The sequence below is a fragment of the Equus quagga genome, chromosome 10, assembly GCF_021613505.1.
Source record: "Equus quagga isolate Etosha38 chromosome 10, UCLA_HA_Equagga_1.0, whole genome shotgun sequence".
Classification (NCBI taxonomy): domain Eukaryota; kingdom Metazoa; phylum Chordata; class Mammalia; order Perissodactyla; family Equidae; genus Equus; species Equus quagga.
In genome coordinates this window covers 14,642,028-14,656,441 of record NC_060276.1, presented here as the reverse complement: position 1 = coordinate 14,656,441, position 14,414 = coordinate 14,642,028, and the positions used below count along the sequence as shown (strand labels likewise).

Genomic DNA, 14,414 nt, shown 5'->3' with positions numbered 1-14,414 from the left:
GGCGTGGCCCCTCTGCTAATGGCAGACAGAGAGTTTTGTCTGCTGCCTGGGCGGAACTCCGGAGCTTCCCCTCCGGGTCGCAGAGCCGGCCTTTGAAACTTCCCCCAGCCCCAGTCCTCTCCGAGATCTCCGGCAATCCCTACTCCCACGGGGCGGGCAACGGCAGCTGGGAGACCTCCGTACCCTCAGCGACTCTCTCTGGGACCCTCCGGGCGCCGCGAACACCAGGCGGGGTCTCCCGCCAATGGCGGGGAGAGACTCTCCCTGCGGGCTCAGGTGTGCAACTCCAAAGTTTCCCTCTGCGTTTAGGAGTAATTGCGGGGGGTTTAGGTAGGGTTCTGGTCACCTGTTTCCACCGTCGCTCCTCTGTTGTGTGCTCACTCCTGCCCTAGATGTGTGTAGATCCTCTGGGGGCGTCCGTTGGAAGAAAGCCGCTTGCGGGTACTAGGCTGCTCGGTCGGGGTCGGAGAGTTTTCACCTATTTCCACATCCTCCCGGAGGAAAGTCCGTCCGCCTTCCGATGTATAGTCGCGTGGGTATCTCAGACGTCCTGAGATGCTGTCTGGATATCCTTTGTCAAGCGATAAGTGTCCAAATAATTGTAGACTCGAAGTGGGAGAGACAAAGAGGACTACTCACGGCGCCATCTTGGATCTTCTCCCTGTCAACCTGTGACTTTTAATTGGAATATTTCATCTATTTACATTTAATGTAATTATTGATAAGGTAGGATTTACATCTGATATTTTGATATTTTTATTTCTATAAATCTTAAGTCTTTATTTGTTCTTCTATTCCTACATTACGGTCTTCTGTTGTGTTAAATAGATATTTTCTAGTGTACCATTTGTATCCCCTTGTCATTTCTTTTACTATTTTTTTAGTTGTTTTCTTCAGGGTTACCTTATGGGTTACAATTACTGTCTCAATTTATAACAATCTAGTTCAGATTAATACTAATTTAATTTCATTATTATACAAAAACTTTGCTTCTATATAGCTCCTTTCCCTCCTCCCTCCTTTGTGCTGTTTTTGTCATATAAATTACATCTTAATACTTTGTATGCTCATCAACACGGATATATAATTATTGCATTATGCAGTTGTGTTTTAAATTAGATAGGCAAAAAAAGAGTTTCAAATAATATTTACTAATAATGGGACCTTGGGCAAGTTATTTTACCTCTCTAATATTAGATTTCTTCTTCTGCAGTATGGAAATAATGGTGTTGTCTACCTCAGATAGTTGCTATGAGGATTAAATGGGATAATGTATGTAAAGCATTTGGAACAGTGCCTAGCACATAATAAGTGCTTGATAAATGGTAGCTGTGGTTATTAGATACTATTTTCTTCTATTATCATGCCTTTGCTCATGCCGTTCCATCTATTTGTAATATCTTCTTTCCAATTTTTCAGTGCCAAATTTCTCTTCATTCTTTAAGTCCCAGCTCAAATGCCACCACTTCCATGTTCTGAAATTGTACAGTGTCTATTACCAATATTACACTTATCACAGTATTCCTTAGATTGCAGTTTTTAAAATGTGTTCTCTCATTCTACATTCTAAAACTCATGAGAGAGTACTATGTCTTGTTCATTTCTGTATCTTTCACAGTGTGTAACCCAGTGCCTTACATGCAGTATAAGTGCCTTGTATGGAGTAAGTGCTCAATAAATATCTGCTCCATGATTGAATCATGTGAATGATTTAAAAATGTAAAACAGATTTAGTTTCCTAGTTCTGTGAGTAGAACTGAATGCAATTTTAGAGCAGTAAACGGGGGATGATATGAAGGACATATTTCCCTTGAGTCTTTAGGGGCTCTCTTAGGTGGATGGGAGACAGAATCATAAGGCACTGGAATTCTTATGTCTTGGAATGTGCTAGGTTGAAAGAGAATTTCAGTATTTTACAGTATATAAATGGGCAATGTAAAAATGGATTTAAATTTAAATGGAGGAGCAGTTAGGCTAATAAACATATATGCTCCCTAAAAGAAATTGAAGGAGTGAAATTATTAAATGATGTACTTTTCCTTCATGTAACCCCAAAAGTGGTAGGTAGGAAAGGGAAGAGTCAGCACAGTTTGATGGGCATCTCCCCAAACTTTAAAATTAGAAGGAGAAAGTTTCAATTCCAGCACTCAGTATTAGGTAAGTGACTTTGGGTGAGTCCTGTAACCTTCCTGATTGTCTACTTCCTTGCCTTTAATGCCTGTGTCACAGAGTCGTTTATAGAAGTAAATGAACTAATGGATTGTGAAATTGTTTTGTGAGCTATAAAGCATTTTGGGTCACTCTTTTATTCTGTGTTCCTACTGCTCTGTGACCATCATCTGCTATAGCATTTCCCATGTTGTATTGTAATTTATTTATCTCTGTCCCCTGCTAGGCTGAGCTTTTTCAGAGCAAAGATTTTTGTTTTATTTATCTTTGAGTGCCAGGGCCTAACAGATACTCAATAATTGTTTGATAAATGTGTGAATAAATGTTTCATGTAGGAGATGGACCTAGGTGACCTTTTACGTTTCCTTTTAGTTTTGCTGTTTATGATTCCATGAAAAGGTCTAGACATAATTAGAGGTCGACAAAGGAAGAAATATTTAGAATATAAAGATGTGAAATTGAAGGACAGTTACAGAATTGTTAAGCACATATTAACATTCTAGCGTGTACTTTCAAAAGGGAAATTGTTGAGATGGGTTAATTAAGTTTATGTATAAGAAGGGAGGTTATGATTTGTCAAGTGAGAAGTAATTTTTCTGGCCATGGAATGATAACAGCTGAAATTAATCTCTCAAAAGCTAGAAAATTTGGCAGAGGAATATTGTGGCTAAACAAATTCATTAGGGCAGAAAGGTATTAAAAAACATTTTAAGAAGTATGGTTAAATCATGGGAAACCAGACTCCCTTATTGAGATGCCAGAAACTGATGAGACTTAAGGTGAGGTTTTGTTGTTGTATTTGGTGTTGCTCAAGAGGACTCAAAACTACATCTCCAGCAGAAGCAAAGTACGACCCTTTAAAATGCAGAATAGATGTACCTGCTAACACAGGTTTTAGGAGACAGAAGAGATTATAAACACCAAGGGGAAAGGTGAAGTAGAAATACTAAAGTGAAAGAACAAATGACTGAAGTTGACTTAGAAAGGACCAAATCACTTGTAGTGAGAGATGGGGAAGCATCCAAAACAATGATCCTTAATGAGAAATTGGGAAGAAATGGCAAACATGAAGGCAGCATTAGAATCTGAGAAGTGGATTGGACCTTGAGAGAACCTACAACTAAAGAACTAAATCAGAGATTCCTTAAACAGTAGACCTCAAAGTCTAACCTGGTGCATCAGGCAATGGCTGTTACCACATTTCTGCTCTGTGGTCGTTGACAAAATGTCTGGGGCGGAGAGGATAGATGTCATTGGTGGGGTAGGTTCTTACCATAAAGCCTTTATTATAGCATAGTGGAATGGCAAAAGCTTGCTCTTAAAAAATCAGACACACTTGAGTTAGAATCCCAGCTCTGCCTCTTATCAGCTGTCCGACCTCGAGCAAATTACTTAATATCCCTTAAAGACATTCAGACAAACTCTATTCAGGTAACTCCTATTTTTCATATGCCTGGGTTGGTCATCTAATTTTCCTTTTTTTCCCCTGTTCTCCATTTCTTCCTTTAAAAAGCTGCTTTCTAAGACCTTTCATCAGCTTTATCTTACAACCCTTTTATTGAGGTTTTAATTTCCTTTGTCATATTTTTAATTCCAAAGAGCTCTTTTATTTTCTCAATAGTCCTTAAAATTTCCTCTTCTTTTCTCATCATTGCAATGTCTCCTCTAGTCTCGCTGAGGATGTCAATCATAGATTTTCTTTTTTAAAGTTTTCTTCTGAGCTTCAGGGATCTTCTCTAAGAGACTAGACCTCCAGTCTTCTGCTGGAGTCGGGAAGGGAAGTTATTTGGCTCTGCAGACTGAGGGAAGGAATCTGTAGGTCTGTCAGTGTCTTAGGCTGACTTTCAACCAGTCCTCCTGGTTTTTCTAACTCAGTTACTATTTCTCTGCTATCTGGTTTCCAAAATTCGTTGCTAATGTCTTCTTTGCTGTATCCCCCATCCTTGTGTATTTATGCCCTTTTAAAATTCCTTTGCTATAATTTTATTGGAGTTTTAAGGAGGGAGCAGAGCTGAATGTTCAATCTGCCATCTTTAACCAAAGTCTCTTAATTCTTCATGTCTTTTGTATCCATCCTTTACATTTTAACCATCACCAGATTATACAGATCCTTACCACTTTCTACCTAGTCCCCTTGTCTGTAGCGTCTCCTCCCTTAGGTCTGTCCTCCACAGTGCTGTGGATTCATCTTCCTGAAAAACTGCACTGTGTACCTCACAGCTTTGAGTGTAAAAAGCCTTTCATTGCTTCCTGATGCGGATGGGATAAAGTCTACGTTCCTTAAGCTGACATTCAAAGCCCCTCACAATCTAGCCTCTGCCCATCTTTCAACCTCATCTTCTTGGCTTTCAGAGACACTCGCATCCATACTCATACCCATATTCACCTGTAGCTTTGATCAAACTTGTGTGGGATAAATAGGGGCACAATAGCTGGGCTTGCCTGGTGATTTATCCAGTAGATTTAGCAGTTGATCTGTTGATTTTGAGTGACTAATATAAAACTCTTTGTTTTTATAATTTATTTTTTAATTGAGGTTATGATAGTTTACAACCTTGTGAAATTTCAGTTTTACATTATTATTTGTCAGTCATATTGTAGGTGCACCACTTCACCATTTGTGCCTACCCCCTACCTCTGTTTCCTTTGGTAACCCCTAATCTGTTCTCTTTGTCTATGTGTTTGTTTATCTTCTACATATGAGTGCAATCATACAGAGTTTATCTTTCTCTATCTGGCTTATTTCTGGCTTAACATAATACTCTCAAGGTACATCCATATTGTTGTGAATGAGACAATTTCATCCTTTTTTATGGCTCAGTAGTATTCCATTGTATATATGTACCACATCTTCTTTATCCAGTCATCAGTTGATGGGCTCTTAGGTTGCTTCCATGACTTGGCTATTGTGAATAATGCTGCAATGAACATAGGGGTGCATGAGCCTCTTTTTTTTACTTTTTATTTAAAAAAATTTTTTTAATTGCAGTAACATTGGATTATAACATTATATAGCTTTCAGATGTACATCGTAATATGTTTCAAATTCTGTATAGATTACATCATGTTCACCACCCAAAAACTAATTATAGTCCATCCCCTAACGTTTGAGCCTAATCACACTTTTTTTTTATTAATGTTATGATAGATTACAACCTTGTGAGATTTCAGTTGTACATTATTGTTAGCCATGTTGTGGGTACACCACTTCCCCCTTTGTGCCCTCCCCCCACCCCCCCTTTTCCCTGGTAACCATGGATCAGATCTCCTTGTCAATATGTTAACTTCCACCTATGAGTGGAGTCATATAGAGTTCGTCTTTCTCTGACTGGCTTATTTCGCTTAACATAATACCCTCGAGGTCCATCCACGTTGCTGCGAATGGGCCAATTTTGTCTTTTTTTATGGCTGAGTAGTATTCCATTGTGTATATATACCATATCTTCTTTATCCAATCATCAGTTTCTGGACATGTAGGTTGGTTCCACGTCTTGGCTATTGTAAATAATGCTGCGATGAACATAGGGGTGCAAGGGACTCTTGGGATTTCTGATCTCAGGTTCTTAGGATAGATACCCAGTAATGGGATGGCTGGGTCATAGGGTATTTCTATTTTTAACTTTTTGAGAAATCTCCATACCGTTTTCCATAGTGGCTGTACCAGTTTGCATTCCCACCAACAGTGTATGAGGGTTCCTTTTTCTCCACAACCTCTCCAACATTTGTCGCTCTTGGTTTTGGATGTTTTTGCTAATCTAACGGGTGTAAGGTGATATCTTAGTGTAGTTTTGATTTGCATTTCCCTGATGCCTAATCACACTTTTTGTCCTCCCCTCCCTTCCCCTGTCATAACCACCAATCCAATCTCCATTACTATGTGTTTGTTTGTCGTTGTTTTTATCTTCTACTTATGAGTGAGATCATACAGTATTTGACTCTCTCTCTGACTAATTTCACTCTGCATAATACTCTCAAGGACCATCCATGTTGTCTCAAATGGCTGGATTTCATCATTTTTTATGGCTGAGTAGTACTCCATTGTGTATATATACCACATCTTGCATGAGTCTCTTTTAATTGCTGATTTCAGGTTCTTTGGATAGATACCCAGTAGTGGGATGGCTGGGTCATATGGTAGTTCTATTTTTAACTTTTTGAGAAATCTCCATACTAAAAGTCTTTGTTTTAAGTGAATACTTGTCTGACTTGAGGCTTCTTATAGCCCATTCTTATAGCCCATTTCAGTCTAGAATTCTAAAAATGATTTTAAATATATACATTTTCTTAATTGTGTTCACTATATTGCATATTGAGTTTTTCCTTGATATATTACTCCACACCTTATTTATTTTCTGCTGGACTCTGGAGGTGCAAAGATGAGTAGGATGTGGAAATTATATCCTGTAATAAACTGCTATCTTGTTATATGGTATTGGGTTTAAGCCCCAGCTCAATGACTGGGTTTATACAGGGTGATTTAATATTCTTCTAGGGTTTAACCTTGTAATTTGTTATATCCTTTTCATCAAAAGAATGTTCTGACATTCACATCAAGTATGTTTATAACATTTTCCTGAAAGCCTATTCTTTTCTAATGGCATTTTCCCCCTAGTATCGTTGTCATTGACCTCTTCACGATGAATATAATTCTTTGGGTGGAAGGATCATCGGCCGCCATCTCATTTGGTACTCTGATAAGTATCCTTGCAGTGTGGTTTGGAATTTCAGTACCACTAACATTTTTTGGTGCATACTTCGGAAGCAAGAAAAAGGTAAACTTTTAAAATACTGCTTTTGACCGTTGAGTGATGTCTGAAATAATACCTCAATGTGTATATACTATACGTGGAATGCAAAATGTACCACTGGAGAAAACTACAGAGGAAAATCATTTTGGAATAAAATATTAAAAAAAATTTTTAATGAAAGTAACACTTTAAATGATATTACTTAATGTATTTCCCACTTTTTATGTTGTTTATATTTCTCTCTATTGCTGATGGACAAAACTAAAGGGACATATTGTAGGAAGGTTAACTTTAACAAAGTCAGAAAAGTAATAGGATTATACAGTGGGGGAAGAAAGCCAAGATATAGTCCAAGAAATGGGGCTGTTCAGTTTACAGATTTGAAATTAGCCCATTCCATGTATAAGGAAGAGGAGCAGGATACCAAAAAGACTAAATGCGACCACCTTGCAGAAGGATTGTTTAAACATAGCGTGAGTTTGCAGGGAGAAATCAGACAAGGCAAAACAGGAGGTGGAGTTCCAGAGAGAGCAGAAAACAGAAAAATCTATGAAAACTACTGACAAATTTTAAGAGAGAAATTCTTAGATAAATTCTAAGAGAACTTTTTGACATCATATATTATTTCATATTGGAATAGTCACCAGTAAATCTTGTCCAATCTCGCCCTTGAAATTTATGAGGAAGGATAAACATCCTTATTGTCTCGCTCTGCGCTATCTAGTATGGTGGCCACTGGCCTCCTGTGGCTTTTGAGTGCTTGAAATGTGGCTAGTTCGAATTGAGATTTGTTGTAAGTGTAAAATATACACTGGATTTCAAACAATCAGAACAACAAAAATGAAAAGAATATGAACTATCTGATTAATACTTTTTATATTGATCACATTTAAATGATAATATTTGGGTATGTAAGATCAAATAAAATATATTAATAAATTAATTTCACCTCTTTCTCTTCTTTAAATGCAGCTTCTAAAATATGTAAAACTGCCTCTGTGGCTTGCGTTCTATTTCTAGTGCACAGCATGGGTCCAGCCTCTGCCCACATGACTGCTCTGGGAAATGTTGCTTGTCCTGTTCAGATTCAAGACTCTGTATTGTGATTATATCTGTATCCATTTACTTACATATCATGTCATTCTGATTTTCACTTGGTTTATTTTCGAGCAGTTTGGGAGTCCAGTTCACATAAACCAGATACCCCGTCACGTTCCACTACAGACTTTCTCTACCAAAACACTTTTTGGCATCATACTCGGTGGCATTTTACCTTTTGGCTGTATTTTTATTCAACTCTTTTTCATTCTAAACAGTATTTGGTGAGTATTGTATCTTCATAATCTCAAAAATCTTAATTGTTAATAAATTAATTTGCCTATATTTCAAGAAAGTTAAATTCTGTTATGGTAAAACTTCATTTGACCCTGCTTTGTCCAGGAAATAGCTATCTGACCCAGGGGTAATTTGCTGGGGGAACTAAGACTTAATTCACTATTATTTATTTATTTATTTATTTTTTGCTGAGGAAGATTTGCCCTGAGCTAACATCTATTGCCAATCTTCCTCTTTTATTACTTGAGGAAGATTGTCCCGAGCTAACATCTGTGCCAGTCTTCCTCTATTTTGTATGTGGGTTGCCACCGCAGCATGGCTTGATGAGTTGTGTAGGTCCGTGCCCAGTATCCAAACCTGCGAACCCGGGCTGCTGAAGTGGAACATGCTGGACTTAACCACTATGCCATGGGGCTGGCCCCAATTCACAAAATTTTAAAGCCTCTTTTTGATGGAAATTTCTATACAAGTTTCTTTTTTTAAAATTAATAACCACTTTTTAAGCCTTTCCAGCTGACTCAGCAAAGTTGGTCTCAAATTTTATTTCTCTGAGCCCTTGCAGGGTTGGGGGTGGGAGTGTCCCTTGGAGGGAGATGCCTAAAGATGGCAAGGGGAAGCTCTGATTTGTATCTGTTTTCCATATTGGCCTTCCATGCAAGATTTCAGTTAGAGTTCTTCTGCTAAAAATAAGTGGAAGACCACTGACTTTGGGTCTTCTTCTATATTGAGCTGTAAGTAATAGTTTTCTGTCGTCCTGTCAACTGTTAAGTTCTGGTGTCAGACTGCCAGCTCCTTGTAGCTTTCCTCTTTTTATTTGCTGCTTTTAATCTGTTGTGGTTTAAGAATTCTAATAACCAAGGTAGTTAGAAATGCATGTAAAGTAAGAACCAGTGCTCTCTGATTAAAGTGCAACAGCTTTAGTGCCCTAGCTTTCTGACAGCTATTTCATTTGCTCTGCATCCCTTTCTTCTTACTTCTTCATTTTTGATTGCATTCTGGTTTCAGGAGCTGACCAAGCGTGCTGTTACCGTGGAGGGATTTTTGGAGATGGGGCAAAGTCATCATAAAATAAAATGCAAAAGCCAACTATGTGTGTTTATAACAACTTTTGTCCCAAAGGAATCTTTCAGACCAAACTTTTAAGTCTTCAGAAGTTAGGCTTAATCATCTTATAAATTGCTCACTTTTCATTTTTTTAGTTTATTTTTTAATTTAATTTTTATTGAGTAAATGATAGGTTACAATCTTGTGAAATTTCAGTTGTACATTATTGTTTGTTAGTTGTGTTGTAAGTGCACCCTTTCACCCTTTGTACCCATCCCCCACCCCACCTTTCCCCCAGTAGCCACTAATCTGTTCTCTTTGCATTTTTAAATTCCTCATATGAGTGGAGTCATACAGAGATTGTCCTTCTCTGTCTGGCTTATTTCACTTAACATAATTCCCTCAAGGTCCATCCATGTTGTTGCAAATGGGACGATTTTGTTCTTCTTTATGGCTAAGTAGTATTCCGTTGTATATATGTACCACGTCTTCTTTATCCATTCATCGGTTGATGGGCACTTAGGTTGCTTCCATGTCTTGGCTATTGTAAATAATGCTGCAATGAACATTGGGGTGCATGGGACTTTTGGAATTGCTGACTTCAAGCTCTTTGGATAGATACCCAATAGTGGAATAGCTGGATCATATGGTAGTTCTATGTTTAATTTTTTGAGGAATCCCCATGCTGTTTTCTGTAGTGTCTGCACCAGTTTGCATTCCCACCAGCAGCGTATGAGGGTTGCTTTTTCTCCACAACCTTTCCAGCGTTCGTTACTATTTGTTTTAGTTATTTTTGTCATTTAATGGGTATAAGGTGATATCTTAGTGTAGTTTTGATTTGCATTTCCCTGATGATCAGCGATGATGAAGATCTTTTCATGTGCCTATTGGCCATCTGTATATCTTCTTTGGAGAAATGTTTGTTCATGTCTCCTGGCCATTTTGTGATCAGGTTGTTTGATTTTTTGTTGTTGAGTTGTGTGAGTTCTTTATATATTATGGAGATTAAGTCTTTGTCGGATGTATGACTTGCGAATATTTTTTCCCAGTTAGTGGGTTGTTTTTTTGTTTCAATCCTGTTTTCTTTTGCCTTGAAGAAGCTCTTTAGTCTGATGAAGTCCCATTTGTTTATTCTTTCTATTGTTTCCCTTGTCTGAGAAGACATGGTGTCTGAAAAGATCCTTTTAATACTGATGTCAAAGAGTGTACTGCCTACATTTTCTTCCAGAAGCCTTATGGTTTCAGGTCTCACCTTTAGGTCTTTGATCCATTTTGAGTTTATTTTGGTGAATGGTGAAAAAGAATGGTCAATTTTCATTCTTTTACATGTGGCTTTCCAGTTTTCCCAGCACCATTTGTTGAAAAGACTTACTTTTCTCCATTGTAGGCCCTCAGCTCCTTTGTCAAAGATTAGCTGTCCATAGATGTGTGGTTTTATTTCTGGGCTTTCAATTCTGTTCCATTGATCTGTGCACCTGTTTTTGTACCAGTACCATGCTGTTTTGATTACTGTAGCTTTGTAGTATGTTTTGAAGTCAGGGATTGTGATGCCTCCAGCTTTGTTCTTTTTTCTCAGGATTGCTTTAGCAATTCGGGGTCTTTTGTTGCCCCATATGAATTTTAGGATTCTTTGTTCTATATCTGTCAAGAATGTCATTGGGATTCTGATTGGGGTGGTGTTGAATCTGTAGATTGCTTTAGGTAGAATGGACATTTTAACTATGTTTATTCTTCCAATCCATGTACATGGAATGTCTTTCCATCTCTTTATGTTGTCATCCATTTCTTTCAGAAAAGCATTGTAATTTTCATTGTATAGGTCTTTCACTTCCTTAGTTAAATTCACCCCAAGGTATTTTATTCTTTTGTTGCGACTGCGAATGGTATTGTGTTCTTGAGTTCTTTTTCTGTTAGTTCATTATTAGAGTATAGAAATGCTACTGATTTATGTAAATTGATTTTATACCCTGTAACTTTGCTGTAGTTGTTGATTACTTCTAACAGTTTTCCAATGGATTCTTTGGGGTTTTCTATATATAAGATCATGTTGTCTGCAAACAAAGAGTTTCACTTCTTCCCTCCCTATTTGGATTCCTTTTATTCCTTTTTCTTGCCTGACTGCTCTGGCCAGGACCTCGAGTACTATGTTAAATAAGAGTGGTGATAGAGGGCATCCTTGTCTCGTTCCTGTCTTCAGGGGGATGGCACTCAGTGTTTGCCCATTGGGTATGGTGTTGGCTGTGGGTTTGTCATATATGGCCTTTATTATGTTGAGGTAGTTTCTTTCTATGCCCATTTTGTTCAGAGTTTTTATCATAAATGACTGTTGGATCTTGTCAAATGCCTTCTCTGCATCTATTGAGATGATCATGTGGTTTTTATTCCTCAGTTTGTTGATGTGGTGGATCATGTTGATTGATTTGCGGATGTTGAACGATTGCTCACTTTTTAAATAGCATTGGGCCAAATTTGTTTGAAAGATAAGCAGTAAAATGTGTTACCTTGTCAGCAACTAAATATTTAACATGCTGCAAAATAGATTATAGTAACCATACTTTCCAGATGTTTTTGGTGGAAAAGTAATTTTAAACTGAAAACTAAAAGATTCTTTAGATGAATTAATTTTTGTTTCAATGAGAAACAGTGTATTTGTTGTGTACAACTTTTTATATATTATCTATAAAGGGGACTCTCTCCAACCTCCATCCTTCATCCTCACACCCAGGTATATATTTTACATGAGATTTTAAAGTGGGGTATTGATCAGTTCATCAGTTTCTTCTTATTTTCAGAAGGCGTTTAAAAATGTATATTGCTCATTCCACTTTGGTCACCTCAGCTCTATAATAATGAAAGAGGTTACTTCATTCCTGAAGTTTGACCTAAATGTAATCTATACAGATTTTTTTTTAAAAAATGCATGTTTGAAAGTATACTTGATAGAATTATGTGTACTGTGCTATAAAGACCTATTTGGGGAGGCTGCATGTCCATAGACCTTCAAAGCAAAGTGGTGTCTGACTCTGTGGTTTTCTGTTGTATAATATAGTCGCTGGTATTTATGGCATTTACAATCTTCCATTTCTAAAGAGAAAGCATGTTTTTAAATATGTATAGAGAAAACTATAGAGATATTGATGGGTCTCAAGTGAAAACTAAATTATACGAGCAGAGAAACATAGGTAAGTAGCAACACTGATTCTGCCTGCAGAAGATATGGCCAAACTCTGAAGCTGCATAGGGAAGAGAAGGTGTTTTTTTTTCCGATACTAGATGGATAGGGGAAGGTTTGGATTGAAGAATTAAAGGTTAGAGAAGTGTGTGACAGCCTTTTGTATAGATTTGGACTGATCTTTCTGTGTGTATTGTTAAGTTAAAGCTTATGTTAAAGCTGTCATTTTTATTTTCAGGTCTCATCAGATATACTTTATGTTTGGCTTCCTTTTCTTAGTCTTTATAATTCTCCTGATTACCTGTTCAGAAGCTACAGTTTTGCTGTGTTATTTTCATTTATGTGCTGAGGTAATGACATAAGAAATTAATGCTCCTTAAGCTTTCTCCACTTGCATTGCTGGAATTAGAAGTCTTTGTTGAGAAAGGAATTAAGATAAATGTTAATGGCATGTTTTCTACAACTTGGGATCAGTTTTATATTGTCTTTTCCTAATGATGTTTTTTTTCCCGAGGAAGATTACCCCTGAGCTAACATCTGCCAATCCTCCTCTTTTTTCTGAGGAAGACTGGCCCTGAGCTAACATCCGTACCCATCTTCCTCTGCTTTATACGTGGGATGCCTACCACAGCATGGCGTACCAAGCGGTGCCATGTCCGCACCCGGGATCCGAACTGATGAACCCCGGCCGCTGAAGCGGAACGTGTGCACTTAACCACTGAGCCACCAGGCTGGCCCCCATAATGACATTTTTTGATTTTGATGCAGCCATCATGTTAATACTACTTTGATGGAAAACTTAAACAGAAAGCAATTTGTCTCTGGCTAGTTACTATAGTTGCTGCATAATATTCAGCTAACATAGAAAAATATAGGGAACTGATTTGATATTTAGACATATAAAAGGTCTGGCTCAATGGTGTTTTCTTTTTAACAATTAAAGTTTTCTTGCAGCTTAGGTCAGGATTGTATGTTATGGGTTTGAGATTGTTGCTAAAGGCCCTTTTTCTTACTTTCATTTCATTGCCTTTTGGTTACCATGGACATAAATGGTTCCTTTACCCCACTCCACCCCCATTTTTTTCCTGACATCATTCTGGGAAACTAAGGCTGTAATGAACATTGTTTTCTTAAATTCCCTAAATCCCTCTTATTTTGGTAGTTAAATGTCACTCTAAAGGTGACAATAGGGAGTTTAGGGAATGACTATTATATACATGATGTCTTAGAGCATTTTCTTCTTGAGCTATAGGTATAAAGGTAAAAACAATTATGTATACAGTCACGCCTCGCTTAACAACGGGGATATGTTCTAAGAAATGTGATGGTAGGTGATTTTGTCACTGTGTGAACATCGTTGAATGTACTTACACACACCTACTACACACCTAGGCTATATGGTACTCATCTTGTGGGATTACCATCCTACATGCAGTCCATTGTTGACCAAAATGTCATTATGTGGTAGGTGACTGTATATTTTACTTATCTACTCAATAATTCTAAGGTACATTTTGTCATAGAAAATCTGCAACAATCGTTAGTGAAATATAGAGTAATAGGCATATAATGTGTATATTTTTATTTCTTAGAAAATGTTTTGGGGCTCTCCAAGACCACTCACATTTTGGGTGATTCACTGGAAGGACTTATGGGACTCAGCATATAGATGTATTTATGGCTAGGGTTTATTACAGCAAAAGCATGCACAACAGGATCAGCAAGCAAAAAAGACACAGGTGGAGCCTGGAGAAATCCATACAGTCCTCCTATGCTTTCTCTCTCCCATGAGGGGGTACACTGAGTGTGCTCCTTTCTCCAGCAGTAAAAAATGCAGTAATATATGTGCAATGTTTTTGCCCAGGGAAGCCCTTTAGAGACTCAGCATCCAAAGTTTTTATTGGGAGCTAGTCACATAAGTACCCTCTGCCTAGCAACTACAAAAA

The 14,414-nt window shown here is 37.7% G+C and overlaps 1 protein-coding gene across 4 annotated transcripts in view; it reads left to right on the top strand.

The window, feature by feature from the left end:
- The window catches only part of LOC124245918 (transmembrane 9 superfamily member 2-like), a 97,666-nt gene that overhangs the window by 67,915 nt on the left and 15,337 nt on the right, over positions 1-14,414 (top strand). For 3 of the 4 annotated variants that reach the window (XM_046673743.1, XM_046673741.1, XM_046673740.1), the window contains 3 exons: positions 6,782-6,941; positions 8,091-8,239; positions 12,707-12,818. In XM_046673743.1, coding sequence (XP_046529699.1) covers positions 6,782-6,941; positions 8,091-8,239; positions 12,707-12,818 — 421 coding nt within the window. The remainder of the gene's footprint in view (positions 1-6,781; positions 6,942-8,090; positions 8,240-12,706; positions 12,819-14,414) is intronic. The other variant, XM_046673744.1, reaches the window with a different exon arrangement.